At 63.7% G+C, this 14,641-nt stretch overlaps 1 protein-coding gene across 1 annotated transcript; it reads right to left on the reverse strand.

The window, feature by feature from the left end:
• Positions 1 to 1,581: 1,581 nt before the first annotated feature.
• ITM2C (integral membrane protein 2C) lies at positions 1,582 to 13,507 on the reverse strand. The gene is made up of 6 exons (XM_051848107.2): positions 13,049 to 13,507; positions 5,667 to 5,804; positions 4,232 to 4,420; positions 3,441 to 3,551; positions 3,059 to 3,209; positions 1,582 to 2,538 (listed from the first exon to the last, which is right to left on the reverse strand). The coding sequence occupies exons 1-6, from the start codon at positions 13,172 to 13,174 to the stop codon at positions 2,447 to 2,449; spliced, it is 807 nt and encodes a 268-aa protein (XP_051704067.1). The 5' UTR covers positions 13,175 to 13,507; the 3' UTR covers positions 1,582 to 2,446.
• Positions 13,508 to 14,641: the final 1,134 nt, after the last annotated feature.

Here is a 14,641-nt window from a genome sequence, read left to right on the forward strand (position 1 = left end):
CAGTCACCTCCCAGACCGGGCTGATGTGTGCACTGCTTTCATCAACAGAACGCCCCCCAAGCGATGTTCTGGGACGCGTGACTTCTGCTTCTGCTTCTCTCCCTGGAGCTCTGCTGGCTGCCACGAAGCTGCCTCAGCCAAGCTCCCAGGAACACAAAGCAGGTGCGAGCCGCTGCCCCAGGGGCTGCAGCCCCCAGCCAGGAAAGCAATAAAGAAACCACGGCTGCTTCTGGGGCACGGGAACAGAGGGAGCCCCGGACACAAGGTCATTACCCTGACAAGGGCCTCCAGATAGTATTTTGTGAGGAATGCTTTACAATACGAAATATGTTAAAAAAAAAAAAAAAAAGAAGAAGAAGAAGAAAGAAAGGAAAAGAAAAGACAAGACCAGACCAGACCAGACCAGACCAGACCACGGACCCCAAGGAGATGTGCAGACACTTTGCCTTCATTTCCTCTGGGGCTGTAACATTTTCTCTGGGGAGGCCCTGGTGCACCTGCCGGCTCTCACTGTGAACAGCCTGTTCACGGACACTGCCCGCTTACCTGCAGGGCTGTTCACTTCTAATAGGATGCTGTATATTAGGAAAATAGCTCTTTTTCATACCCCATGTTTGAAACAGTGTCCCCTCGCTGGCTGCTAGAACACTTCTGACTGCGTGGCATTTTGCCCCGCACAATTCTCACTTCTTGGAGCCCTGGCTGGGGATCGTGTTTGCAAAGTCCTTTCCTCCTCCAAGGTCATTCTCTGGGTCACCTTGCCTTGCGTTCTATGGTTTCATTTCTTATTTCAGACATGACCCATTCAGAACTGTCCAGGAAGCAGGGCCCAGCTCCACCTCGCCAAACGGGGCAGTGCTTCTGTGGAACGTGGCTCACGTGTCCCCACAAACTTGGCACCGTCACTCGAATTCTCATCCAACTTCCAGGCCCTCTGTTGTGAGCCACCAAACCCGACTTGGGATTTGTGATGACAAACACCTGAGGGCGGGGCTTCCCCTAGGCAGGAGCTACCTGGCTTACCTCCCCACGTGCGCAGACCAGAGCAGGGTGCAAAATAAACATGACTGGCATCTTGTGCGTGTATGGCACTTAGGTCAGCAGAAGGCAGGCAAACTGGCATCACGCTTTGGATCCAAGAACGCGGCGAGTTTGCACAAATCGGGCTTTGGTGTTCTGTCTCCAGGGACTGAGACCAAATGGCAGGTGCCTGTCCTCGCTGCTTCTGGGGCCACACAGTCAGGGCTCTGGCCAGCTCTCCTGCAGCTCACGACGCTGTCCCCGATGTCCCCGGCCACGGGATCTAACAGGGTGGTCCACAGGCACTCACACAACTGGACCGGCTGCGGAAGCTGGGCTCTTTCCTCCCACTCCTCACCTGACGCGCAAGCTCCACCTGTCCCCAGAAGCCATCAGAGGGACAGGGGAGACAGCGAGGCGCACATCCTACTCTCTCTGGCTGAGCCAGGAACAGTCCCTCTCTTTAGGGGTCAGCTCTGCTGGCCTCCCCTTGCCTGCTGCCCCCTCCGATGCCCACCTCCACGCCTGTGCCCAGGCCCACTGGCCACACCCGAGCCAAGGTCAGAAGTAAAAGATCTTTATTATTCTGCAGACACTTCTGAAAAGAGATCTGAGAAAATATACAAAGCGAGTGAGTCTCCTCCCCAGAGAGCACCCAAGTCTGGCCGGAGGCTCAGGGCTGTCGACATCAGCGAATCCCAGGTCAGGAAAAACATGCAAAAGTGAGGGGGGAGGGGCGGGCGCGGCACTCGCCCGGAGCAGGGGGCATGGAGTCGGGACGGGGCGCAGGGCGGGCAAGGAGGAGGCTCTCTCTTCCCTGCGGGGTCCCTGCGGGGTCTCTGGAACCAGCCCTGGGCTCGCAGGAAGCAATGACCCCACTGCTCCTCCCCGGCCTCGGCCACCTGCTCCCGCCCCTGCTGCTGCGGGGGCCCCACTTGTGCTGCTGGGGCCAGGTTGGGGCCCTGGCTCCCGGCTTCTTTGGTTCCACTCAGGAAACAATTGTGCTTGACAGACATCCCCACCCCAAACCCCAGGGTCCCGCTGGGGGGCTCAAGGCACTCACAGGAGTCCTGGGGAGACGCCGGGACAGCCACCTCCCCTTGTGCTCTGGGGGGGTTCCCACCCGTGCAAACCCCATCTCTCCCCTCCCCCACCCACACCCTCACTGGAGGGTTCCTCCTTCAGGGCCACCCCTGGGCCCGGCCTGACTTGGAGGAGGTGCCCCTCCCTCCCCCACGCCCAGGGTCAGCAGGGGCGCCCCCAGAGGTCACCGCGAGGAATGCAGACAGGGCACATCTAGGGAAAGGCGTCCACAGTACACGCAAGCAAGGTAGCGAGGAGGGCAGGAGTGGCCCAGGAGGAGTGGAGTGGGGGGGGGGGGGGAGGAGGAGGAGGAGAGGAGGGCAGGGCGGGAGGGCGGCCGGCCTCACGCCGCCCCACAGATGAGCGTCTCCACCACAAAGGTATTCTCGAAGTGGCGGATGGCGTTGCAGTTCTTGGCCCCTCGCTTGCTGATGCCTGGGGGGAAAGACAAGGCCCGGTGAGGCCGGACCTGCCTGGAACCAGCAGTGGGGCCTGGAGGGAGCAGCTCTGGGCGTGGCTGCCAGGGTCGCTGGGAGCAGCCCAGCGCCATGGGGACAGAGCAGCAGCTCCAGTCACGGGTGGACACGGGGGCTCAGCCGGCCCAGCCACCGCGTGGGGCTCGTGCACCCCACACGGGAGCTCCAGTTCAAGTGCCCGCAGTTCCACTCCCGATCCGGCTCCCTGCTAATGCTGTGGGGGAGGCAGCGGACGGTGGCCCAGGTGCCTGGGCCCCTGCACTCACTGGGAGACCCAGATGGAGTTCCTGGCTCCTGGCTTCCGTCTGGCCCAGCCCTGGCTGTTGTGGGCATTTAGGGAGTGACCCAGTGGATGGCCCTAGGGGTGTCGCGCGCTCTGAGCTGCCCTGTGACTTCAGCGCCAGCCACGGCCAGACACGGCCATGGTCTGGGGCCGGGGGCAGGGGTCCACGGGGGGTGGGGAGGGGCCGGCCACTCACGCCTGCGGGTGGCCCTGCGCCGCAGCCGGTAGGTGTCTTTGCCGTCGCACAGGTGGTAGATGAAGGAGCCCAGCGCCTCCTTGTCACTGACGTGCTCCGTCACCACCATTTCCTCCTGGATGATGTACGTCTGCGGGAGGTAGGTCCCCCTCTGCGAGGGGCGGCCCGGCGCCGGCTTAGCACCCTGGGCCTCCCTGCGCATGCCCAAACTCCACCCCGCCCGCCCTCACTCAGGGTTCCCACGCTGGCCTTTCCCACTCCCAGGGCAGCGCCTCCCGCCGCAGGGGGCGGGGCATCCTCTCCGTCCACCCCAGGCCAGGACTCCATGGGGGCGGGGCTGGGGAGGATCAGCCCCCTCTGAGGACCCCCACCTCGCCCCCACCTTTACGTTCATGAGGAGCTCCCAGAAGTTGCGAGGGGGCAGCACGATAGTGGTGTTGAGCTCTATGACGTAGCACTTGTCCAGAGAGATGTCGTGGTAGGCGGTGAGGCCCTGAGCGGGAGGGGGCGGCGTCAGGCCCCGCACAGGCCAGGGCGGGACCCAGAAGGCCTCTGGGCTTTGGGGGTGGGGGGTGGGTGCACCCTTCCTGGGCCCACATTTGCAGAAGGTGCAAACTGCACTGCATGCAAGCCACAGAGTCATGGCTGCAGGGGCCCCGCTTGGGGGCTGCAGGCTGAGGTGCCCAGGACCTCCAACGTGCACTCCATCTAACCTGTGCCGTCCCACCACCCTAGGGGACACCCTGTGCAGGCCTCCACGCGAGAACATCAAGGACCCCAGGGCAGGGCTGGCGCCGACAGCCCCTAGAGGAGCGGGGCTGCGGGTGCTGGCCAGGGAGGGTGGGAGCCTCCGGCCACTGGCTATGCAGAGCACCGAACGGCCTGGGTCTCAGCCTGGGTGATGGCCGAGAATGTGCACCTGTGCAGAGCTGCACACGCTGTGCACCTGGCACACGTGGGCAGAGACCGCCCGCATCTGCAGCCGAGGAAAAAACCAACCACGGCTGGTTCTCGCGCTCAGCTGGCCAGCCCACCCAAAGCAGCGTCTTCAAGGCCCCAGCAAATGGAACCTGTGCAGTCTGTGTCCACAGCAAGCACCCGGGCTCCTCCTTGGGGTTCTGCATCCCCGGGAGACACCGCCGCCCACCCCCGCCGCCCGCAGGCCGGCCTCACCCGCTGGAAGTCGTGGATGATGTCTGCGGCATCGCCACCGCCAAACTGGGGCACGGGGACGTTGATGCGCTCGTAGTTGTCCTCGAGGTAGATTTTCACATCCTCCTCCAGCTCCATCCGGGTGCGCGTCTGGGAGGACAGCGAGTCCTCGTAGAGCACGCCGCAGTGGAAGAAGCTGTCCCGGGCCAGCTGAGCAAGGAGCAGACACACACACACACACAGGTCACATGTGCCGGCTACCCATCCCCTTCCTGGACTGGACAAGCAGGGCGAGTGGTACTATGAGGCCCATTTCACAGAGGGAGAAACTGAGGCATGTGGGGACTCGGGTCAGAGCCCAGGACTGCTGGTGCTGGCACGCAGGTGCGCTGAGTCTCGGACAAGGCACTACAGTGTCACAACAGCAGGCTGGGTGGAGCCAGGTCTGCTGGGTCCTAGGTGGAGGGCCTCTCCCAGCCTCAGTTTCCCCATCTGTAAAGTATGATGATTCCTAAAGTTGCTTCTGCCTGAGAGTCTGTGAGACGGAGAGGGCGGCAGGAGGAGGACCCTGGCACCCCAGGCCCTGCAGAGGGAGCCTGGGCCCTGTGGGGGTACTCACCACTGCTGTTATGGCCTGCAGCTCCTGAGGACATGGGGAGGGGACCGGAGCTCCAAGGCCACCAGGGCCCCCTCCAAGCCCAGTGGCCGCTGGTCCCCGCTGGCGGGCCAGAGTGGGAGTTCAGGCAGTGCCAATGCAACTACCAGACCGGCTGGCCAGGCTCCTGCTTCTCTGGGGACCTCTAGAGTCCTGCTCGGGCCATCTTCACTGGCAGTCCCCTCCCCAACAGGGTGCACACTCTCCCATGCTCCCCTGCGGCTGCCTGACCAGCCCCAGCCAGAACCCCTGGGTCCCAGGACCCAGACCTATGGGCCGCCATGGTGTCTGGGCTGCCCAGGGACTGGATGGGCTGGGGAACCCCAGGAGGTGTGAGTGGGGGCTGGGAACAGGGGAGACCAGGAGGAGCCAGGGTGGAGAGGGGAGCGAGAGCCTGGAACACATGGGGAATGGGCCAGGGGGTGGGCGGAGGGCACTGGGGCCCTACATGACAGCAAATTCCAGCCCCTGTCCCTCGAGGGTCCTGAGACACACAGCTATCCTCTGCAAGGACTTTAACTGCACATCGCCACCACTGTTCCTGTTCTATACTGCAGACATCCATGCGCAAGATGCAATCAGTCACTTCACTGGCGTGACCTGTGGGCACAGGGTCCGAGCCCTGGTGCTACTGCCCCAGGGTGACACTGGACAGGAGCTGGCCAGGGCCAGAGGAAGCCCCGGGAGGAGGGAGGCTGCGGGTGATCCAGGCTTCTCACTGTCCCCTCTCCACAAGCCAGGACACCTGTATCTCTGCTGTTCCCACTCCTCTGTCACCGTCTCAGGCCCCGGGCCCCTCACCTGAGCAAGGAAGAAGTATCTGTAGATGTAGACGGAAGCAAAGGCCAGGCCCATGAGCAGGACGACCACGCCCATGGACAGGTAGCACACGCCGCCCGCCGAGCTCTTCTTGGCGCGGTGGTAGGGGGGCCGCTCCTCCTGTGGACGGCAGTGCCGGGGCTGGTCAGGCACCCCAAGGGGTGTGTGTTCACTCCCCTGACGACCCCCCCCCCAGGTGAGGCCTCTCTGTTGGCCAAGGCTCAGAGGACGCCTCTGGGAAGGAAGCATCCCTGGCCTCCTCTGGCTACAGAAACCGAGAGCCACTGGAAAGGCACCGAAGTGCCCCCGGGGATCCAGCAGGTGTATTTTGAATGAGCCGGGCTTTGTCTCCTTCATGACATCAGCTGTGCCCAGCATCTGTGCCCTAATATACCACAGGGAAGGACTGGGCTAGGGGCATGGGAGGCTACTGGACTCGCTCGGGAGACCAGGAGGGCAGGGGCTCGCCTCCAGCCCCAGCAGGCCATCGGCATGGCATCTATAGGGTAAAATCTGGAAGCAGCTCGGAGCCAGAGAGCTCCTGCCAGGAGGGAAACGTGGCTGTCACGAGGCCAGGCAGCTCCTGGGAAAAACTCTTCCAAGAACCAGGCCTGGGCTCAGGATCGTAGCTGCGGAGCAGCCAAGAGGCCAGCCAGACCCCGACTCCAGGCCGCAGTGGGCAGCTGGCGAAGGTGTGCATCACACAGCAAGCCCGACCCACTCGGAACACCGGGCTGCGTCAGCTGGTCGCCCTAACACAGGCGCTCGTTCCCCCCCTCCCCCGGGGAGGCTGCAGAGGCCCTGTCTGTCTGCCACCGAACCCCTCCTCTGAGCGGTCCAGGCACCGCCATGGGTGAGGTCAGACATCAGTCCCCCGGGGAGCTGGCACAGGCTGGGAGGACAGCTGGCCCCGCCCCATCTGCCTGCTTAGCCCTCTCCTAGCCACAGTTTTCCCCATTGGCAAAACGGGCAGCCCAGCCAGAAGGAGCTCCACCAGGTGTCCTGGGGTCGCACGATGCTCGCTTGCTCCCTTCACCGGGCAGGCCAGGCCCGGAGCTCTCAGCACAGCAGGGGCCCTGGGCCTCAGGGAGCAGGGCTGAGCCCCACCAGAGGTTCCGAGTCCTCTCTGCCTGGCCCTGGCCCCTCTCCATGACCAGGAAAAGCACTGGGGACGTGGAGGCTCCTATCCCTCACTCCTACACTGCCCGGGCCCCACCCATCTCCTCAGGACCTAGGGCCACTAACTAAGGTCACTGGTGAGTGGCACAGATGGCAGCGGCCCCAGGGAGGCGCTGGGGCTCTGCAATGGCCTTGACTTTCCCCACTGGGCTCCCAAGAGTAGCACCAGACAGGGTGACACTGCCAGCACCTCCCAAGAGACAAGCCACCAGGAAGTCCTGCAAACAAGGTGGCCTCTGTCTTGTCGTGGACACAATGGGCCAGAAGGTGAGGTGGCCCACCCAGGGACAGGCCAGGCCACCAGCACCTGCTGTGACTCCTGCCCCTGGGCCCAACATACCCCACAGCCTGCACCGCAGTTAGGGGCTCAGGAGAGACACGGCGGCTGCCCCGCCTCAGGTCCCCCAGGTAGAACGGGATTAAGACAGACAACCGGGAGCCCTTGCAGAGGATAAAAGCAGCACCATCCTTATCAGCCTGGCTCATCCTTACTGGGGCTGCCACCCTGGTAGGCTGCTGACTGCACCATGGTCCTGCCTTTGCTCCTGGATTCTAGAAAAATTCTAAAGGCTGCTTGGGAGAACTGCTAAGAAAAAGACAGACAGACAGACAGACAAAGGGAAGGAAAGAAGGAAGGAAGGAAGGAAGGAAGGAAGGAAGGAAGGAAGGAAGGAAGGAAGGAAGGAAGTCAACGGGCCATGAGGGGGAGCTCCACAAATTCACGGGCAAGGTGAGTCTGGATTCACGGCTGCCCTCTTTCCGATGGCCAGAGTGTGTGTGTGGGGGGGTGGTCAGGCATCTCCCTGTGTTGGGGGGGGGGTGCCGGGCCTGGAGGGCCCTGGGAGGGAGGTGGGGAGAGGCCAGTGAGGACAGGGGACAGGGCGGGTGGGTGTCCGTGTGAGGCTGAGGAGGGCAGAGACTCCCAGGACTCCCACATCACCTAGCCAAGGCAGTAGGCAGACCTCTCTCCCGGCCAGGGCTACCGCAGGAGATTAAGATACCCAACCCCAAGTAGCTCTCTGGCAAATTTCCATTGGTTACTGTGAAACCGCAGACCTCTGCAGACACGGGGCGGGCTCTGACCTCTGCCTCCATCGGTAAACAGCAGATGCGGACAGAGGCTTTCTCTCTCAGATCTCCGCACCTGCCTAGGAAAGCCGACCCCTGGCCCAGGCGGAGGTCACCACACATGGTCATCTGGGGGTGGTTACCTATGGGAGACTTGATCTGCACATAACACAACCCCTGCCCCTCCCCTAATCTGGGTGGCCACCGCCCCAGCAGCCTGGAGCCCTATTTCCTCCTGTGGCTAGAAATGCTATTTAAGCTTCAACCATCTGGCCCTTTGAGTCTCACACTTTGTTCTGGGGTCTACATGTGCAATAACACCTTTGTTTCCTGTTAATCTGCCTACCATCAGTTCATTTCACAGACAGCCAGGATCAAACTGTCAGAGGGAAAAGAGAAAAGCTCAAACTTCCGTGACACTCAAACATGGCCCTCACGCTCACCTTCTATGGACAGCCAGACACACATCCAGGGCTCTGCCACCTGCTCTCTGCTGCAAACCCTCCAAAGCACAGAGACTGAGCAACAGGGCTGGCAGTGAGGCAGGGCCAGAGGCTGCCAGGAGACAGGGAAATACAGGGACGGCCCTGCCTGGAGGTAAAAGGCACTTCCGGGGAGAGCCCCTGGCTCCTGCCCCAGCCTCCTTTGCCTGCTGGGCCCAAGCTCATATTCTGCAGCCCAGGACCCCAGCTGTGGCCGTGGATGGTAGCCTTGGGTTGACAGCGGTCAGCCTGGGTCCGACCCTGAGACCCCCACGACCTCACCTGTCACCCACCCAGAGAAATGCTGCTTCCCACACGGGGCAGCAACTGACAGCCAGGTGTCTGGGAGCCTTGCGTTGCGGAAGTAGAAAAATACTGGTTTCCAAGGCAACGGGACTCCCGGGCAGAGTGCCTCTCTGTGCACTCGGGCGGGCGCGTGAGCCAGACATCCGGAGACCTGAGAGGCGCCTGGGCCCACGATAGTGCTGGTGCAATGATTTAGCAAAGCCAGGGCCGAAAGGGACAGCGGGAAAGCAGCCCCCGCGGCCCGGGGGAAGGGCTCCCCGGCCTCCTTCCCTCAGCAACAGCATCTGAATGAACTGCACACAGCTTCAGCTGCCAAAGGCCGGGGCTGAAGGCTGGGGGTGGTCCCAGCTCACTGCCCTCACCCCGTTCCTGTCCTCAGCACCCTGAAGCTCCAGGCCCCGAGGCAAGGGCACCAATGGGTGTGCGTGTGTGAGAGAGACAGAGAGAGAGAGAGACAGAGCGGGGAAGGCAGGCAGGCCCAGCCCGGGGGTGGGAGGCGTGGGCACCCCTGAGCACACGGGCCCAGCAGCACAGATGTCACTAGGAACACGCCACATGCTGCCAGGGCTCAGGGGTTCACCATCAGCGGCCCCCACCCCTTCTCCCTGGAGGCTCTTGGAGGAGCAGCTGGCAGAGCTCCCCAGGGAGAGCTCAGAGGGACTGAGGTAGGTAGGGGTGGGGGGACCTGGTTGTGTTTCTGTGACAACCTCCGAACAGGCCCCCCCCCCCCGCCTCGACTCATCCTGGCTGGCAGTTTGTGGCAAGGCAGAGAACAGAAAATGAGGGAGACGCGGCAAAGCTGCCTTAGCACCCCGCTCCAACACCAAAGCCCCGGGACAGGCTAGGGACGGACGTCAGCGGCGACAGTCCCCATGCCTCCAGCCAGCAGGCACCAGGGGCCTTGGTGGGGGGGGAGAGTCAGAGCTGGCCAGGCCGGCCTGCAGCACTGGCAGAGAACCCTTCCCTACAGCTCCTCCAGCCCAGGGCCCAGGGCCAGGACACACAAGGAAAGTGAAATCTGATCCCCAGGTATGCGGGCTGGGGGAGGGGGCGACACAGGGGCCGTTAATCAAAGGCAAATGCGAGGAGAAAATCACAGAGTCCAGTATTTAACCTGTTCCACTCCCCCATGGCCCCACAAGCCCACACCTATGAGCGTGCGAGTGTGTGCGTGTACACCCCAGCACCGGCAGTGGGCTGTGGGGCCAGGGCTGGCCACGGCCTCCACGGAGGACCCAGAGGGGCTGCTCCCCGCCCAGCCCCCTTCCCAAGCTGCAGTCACACCAGCAGCCTGCCCTTCTGTGCAGGTCTCTCAGGATCCCGGAGTCAAAATACCACGTAGGGGAGGCAGAGGCCAGGCAGCTGCCCCCTCCCGCCCCAGGCATTTCCCTCCAGCCTCAGGTCTGTGAACAAAATCCTCCCTTGTTCCAGCCTCTGCCCTGAGGGTGTCGCGTGGCAGCCTCCTGGCCCCCGCAGGCTCTGCAGGGAGCACGTGTGGACACCACGGAGGGGTCTGGGGTCAAGGCAGAAGCAACCTGCTAATGAGCTGTTCTGCATGAGCCCCGTCTGCCTGTCAGTGCCCTCACATCGGCAGACGCTCTGTCCTGGGGCCACCTGTGACACGGGCTGTCTGTTCTTACTGCTGGGGGCCAGAGGAGCTGGCTCCACGCCAGGTGCTAGGCCAGGGTTGGGGGTGGGGGTGGGGGGGACCACACCTGTCGCCCAGGTGAGGACAACAAGAGGCTGGCAGCCGCGAGGTGTCCTCCAAGGCTCCAGGTCTGGCAGCGATGGGCAGAACCAACACAGGACATCCAAGCTGAAGCTGCTGCAATGCCTCCTCCGGGCTGCCTCCCAAGCTCCCTGTGGAGGGTCAGAGCTGGAGGGGGACCCTGAGCAAGGAACCAGGTCTGCAGCAGGCGCCGGGCCATTACCAACAGCACGAAGGGAGATGTTGATGTTTCCATTTCATGCCGGGTCAGGGAGAAGAAACCCGGAGCAGGATGAAAAGCCAGGAGCCCGGGGCCCGTGCTGCTGGGAGGCACCCAGGCCACCCCCAAATGTATGTCCTGAGCGTATTTAAGACGGCTGCTGGCAGGAGCAGCTCTGAAAAGCCATCCTTGGGGGTGTGTGTGTGTGCGCGCGCGCGCAGAGATCAGCACCGGTGAACACCCACGGTCAGTGAAGTGCGTGGGCGCAAACACTGCTCCCTGCCCACCCAGGAAGCATCTTTCCACGGGAAGAGGAGGCGAGGGGTCCGTTCTACCTGGTTCAGACACCGATCGCCACGACAGGTGGTCTTCCAAGGTGGGCACCCGGGACACTGCATTAGCAACTTGGATTTGTGGTGACTCTCTTCCTTCTCATCCTTCCAGACTTGGGTCTCCCCCGTCTCTGCTTTGTACTGGATAATGAACTCCAGCCACTGGGACTCTCCTCTGGGTCCCATGTGTTGAGGTTCCCATGCTTACGTGCCCAAACACTGCTTTTCTTCCCTATTAATCTGTCAGTTTAGGGGACCGGTATGGTGGTGTAGTGGTACAGCTGCTGGCTGCAACGCAGGCGTCTTGGAGAGGGGCCCAGGTCCCTGGGCTCCTGCAGGCGCGTGGGAGACCCAGATGGAGCTCCTGGCTTCAGCCTGGCTCAGTCCCTGCAGTTGTGGCCATTTGGGGGGTGAACCAGTGGATGAAGGATCTCTCTCTCTCCCTTCCCCCACCCCCCAACTCTGCCTTTCAAATAAGTTTTTAAAAGAATCTGTCAGTTTACTTCCTAGACTAAAGTCATGGGATGTTCAGCTGGAAGAGAAACTGAACCGTCCTGGTTTGGATGGGGAGTTGGATGGGTGGGTGGGTGGCGTTGATGTCGCCCCCTGCTTGGGGGCGGAAAGTGTGGGTCTGGTCTCCCGGGGTACTGATCGACCGGAAAGTGATTGAAAATGAACCAGAACCTGCCAGGCCGTGCCCCGGGAACGCATGGAGGGGGTTCCTGCCACCCTGCTCAGCAGGCTGCTGTGGGAGGAGGTGCCTGAGAAATACTGGGGGGGGGGGGGGCTGTGGAGCTGGAGCCCCAGCCTTCCACTGTCCAGCCCAGGTCTCCTCCCCAGACGCAATGGCTCTCAGCAAGTCCCAGCTCCAGCTCGGAGCCAGGTGCCTGTCCAGGGAGAAGCAGTGGGCATGAGCACCACCTCCTGCCAACAGCCCTGCCCCTCCAAGAGCTGAGAGGAGAGGGCAGGTGGCCCTCGGTAAAGGGCTTTTAAGAGCTGCCTGCAAACTCTGGATGCAAACTTTGGAAGCTGCGGCCCAACATCTCCAAGGCCTCTCCTCCCTGCTCTCAGACCAAGAAGCCACTGCAACCCACCAGGAGACAGGGTGGCTGCTGTGGTGGGCACCCCGGGGCAGGGAGCTCACCCCACGCTGGCTCTGATCAGGGCGACCCCCATCTCTGAGGCCTCTCTGCACCAGCCCCCTCCTCCAAGGCCCAGCTCATCCTCTGCGGGCCCGTAAATAACCCGGGGCAAGACCATGAACTTGGCCTGCAGAGAGCAGGGAGCCCACAGGCTTGCTCAGCTCGGCCTCCACGGGTGGCTGCGGCTTCGGGTCCCGGGGACACCTTTGCCGGGGTAAAGGTGTGGCAGCTCGCCCTCCGCGCGTCTGGACACTCGCTAGCAGACACGGCCGTCCACGACGGCAAGCCCCCACCCCTCCCCGGATCGGTCGCGCCCCGCAACTCCGGACCTGGGAGACCCGGGATGCGGAAGGCAGGGGGGTGGGGTGGCGGGGGAGCCCTTGCGGGGCTGCAGCGAGGGGTGGAGGCTGCTGGCCTCACGCCCCGCCCCCCCATGCGTTCCCGGGGCGCGGCCCGGCAGGTTCTGGTTCATTTTCAATCACTTTCCGGTCGATCAGTACCCCGGGAGACCAGACCCACACTTTCCGCCCCCAAGCAGGGGGCGACATCAACGCCACCCACCCACCCATCCAACTCCCCATCCAATGGGGACCCACCGCCGCACTTCGGGGAACCTGAGGCCACCCTTCCTCCCATCCCCCACCCGAGGCCACGACTCGCGCCCCTCCCTCTTGATTGGAACCAGACGCTCCCCCTCCCCCTGCCCGCGGCCGGGCGCCAGGGTGCCCCCCACCCCCCACCCCGCCGCCACCATCACCACTCCGGAAGGGACCCGGAGCGCTTGCACCTGAGGACCGGCGCCTCGGACCCCAGCCCGCTCTTGTTCGGCTGCCGCTTTAGGACGCGCCCCGAGCCCCCTCCTCACTTGGAGAGGACGGCCCTTTGGGATCCCACCCCCCCAGCCCTGGGCGCCCCGGTCCCGCTCACCCTGGCCGGCGTCAGCAGGATCTCGGCAGCCGGGGCGGGCGCCGCTGCGGGGGCCGCCGCCGGACCCTTGTCGGCCTTGTCGGCCTTGACGCCGGCGACGGCGGGCTGGAAACTGATCTTCACCATGGCCGCACCGGCCCGCGCGTCCGCCCCGCAGCCTCTACCCGTGCAGCGTCTCCCGTGCGCCCGCCGCGCAGCGCTCCGCAGGCACCGGAAGTTTCGGCGGCGCTGGGTCCCTGTCGCTGGCGCCGCCCCCCGCCCGCGGGAGGGCCCCGGCGCCCACCGCGCCTGCGCCCCCTGCCCGCCCGCGGGGCGCGCAGTGGCCGCTGCCCGGGTCGGGGCTCGCCGGCGGCCGGGGCTGGGCTGTCCTCTGCCTCCCGCTCGCCGGCTCGCCTGGTGGTCACGCGTGGACCCAGTCCCCTCGCAGCCTGATTCCGTCCCGCGCGGTCTCCACGACGCAAACGCGGCAAGACCTCCCCCGCAACCCTCTCCTTGGGGAAGCTGGGGCGTCCTCCTCCTCCGGCCCGCGCTGGGCGGCGGCTTCAAGGCCAGGCACCTGACCGCCCGCGCCTGGCGTGGCCCCTGGATCCCTCGCGCCTCCCGCGTTCTCCGCCAGGCTCCTTGCGCCCCTGGTTCCCGCAGAACCTGCCCGAGGAGCGGAGGCCGCCCCTGCGCTTCGACGCCCGGTGGCAGCTGCGGCTCCAGTGTCTGAGGCATCGGCCCTGGCCCACGCGGGAAGATCCCCAGGGCAGGTGTCAGAGACTTGCTTTCCAGGCCGGGCCTTGCCCCTGCGGAGTGGCGAGGGCGCGGTTCTTGGCACCAAAGCCCTGCTCCCTGCCCCGCCACTGTCCCCGGTCCAGGCTGCGCCCAGCGGCCCACCCCCCAGCCTCGCCTCTGCCCTTGGGCTCAACAAAGACCTCCACCTCCCTCCCACGCAGGTCTCGAGGGGATTCCGGCGCCCGCGTCCTCCTGAACATCTTGGCTCAGATCTTGCACAACCAAGCAAGCTTGAGGACAAACCCATCAAGAAGGAAAGAAGCCAGCAGCCTCGGCCCCGGGCAGGGAATGGGGAGGTGGAGGAGGCGATTTGGAGATGCAGGGGGATCTGGTTTGGACCGGAGCCGGAGGGGAGGTGCATGGACCACACCCTGCAGCCCCAGTGCTGTCAGTTATTAGACACAGACTTTAGACAACAGATGCCTGGGGTTTTCCACACACCTGGGCAGGGCCTCTGAGCGCAAGGATCGTCTCATTTCCTTTCCTCCACCTTTGTACCTTTTCTTGCCTTTTCCTGCCCTACTGAGCGGGGTGCTAGCACCAGGCCCGAGAGAGAGGTGCTGAGCGAGGAGGTCCTCGCCTTGCTTCTGAGGCTGACGTCATTGACTTCACAGATACCCTTTGCGTTAGCAGCAGGAGCTGTACCCAGAGCAAGAGAAAAGCGTTCCTGGGTCCACAGCCGACTCTCACTCTCCTCCCTCCCTCCACCTAGCACCCAAGGGTAGCCACTGCGCTCACTCTGCCTGTTTTTAAACATGTGTGCATGCACGTGGTGTGTTGTTTTCAGCCTGGTGCTCTTAGCTCGACACGTTGAGT

This window comes from Oryctolagus cuniculus, chromosome 3 (assembly GCF_964237555.1).
Source record: "Oryctolagus cuniculus chromosome 3, mOryCun1.1, whole genome shotgun sequence".
In the NCBI taxonomy this organism is placed as follows: domain Eukaryota; kingdom Metazoa; phylum Chordata; class Mammalia; order Lagomorpha; family Leporidae; genus Oryctolagus; species Oryctolagus cuniculus.

What these genes read in the sequence shown, in the direction of transcription:
- ITM2C (XM_051848107.2), bottom strand. Translation starts at nt 13,174, where the DNA reads ATGGTGAAGATCAGTTTCCAGCCCGCCGTCGCCGGCGTCAAGGCCGAC. An exon ending in TCCTGCTGACGCCGGCCAGG is followed by an intron (nt 5,805 to 13,048) that starts GTGAGCGGGACC and finishes TGCCGTCCACAG; the next exon opens with GAGGAGCGGCCCCCCTACCA. An exon ending in TCATCCACGACTTCCAGCGG is followed by an intron (nt 3,552 to 4,231) that starts GTGAGGCCGGCC and finishes CCTCCCGCTCAG; the next exon opens with GGCCTCACCGCCTACCACGA.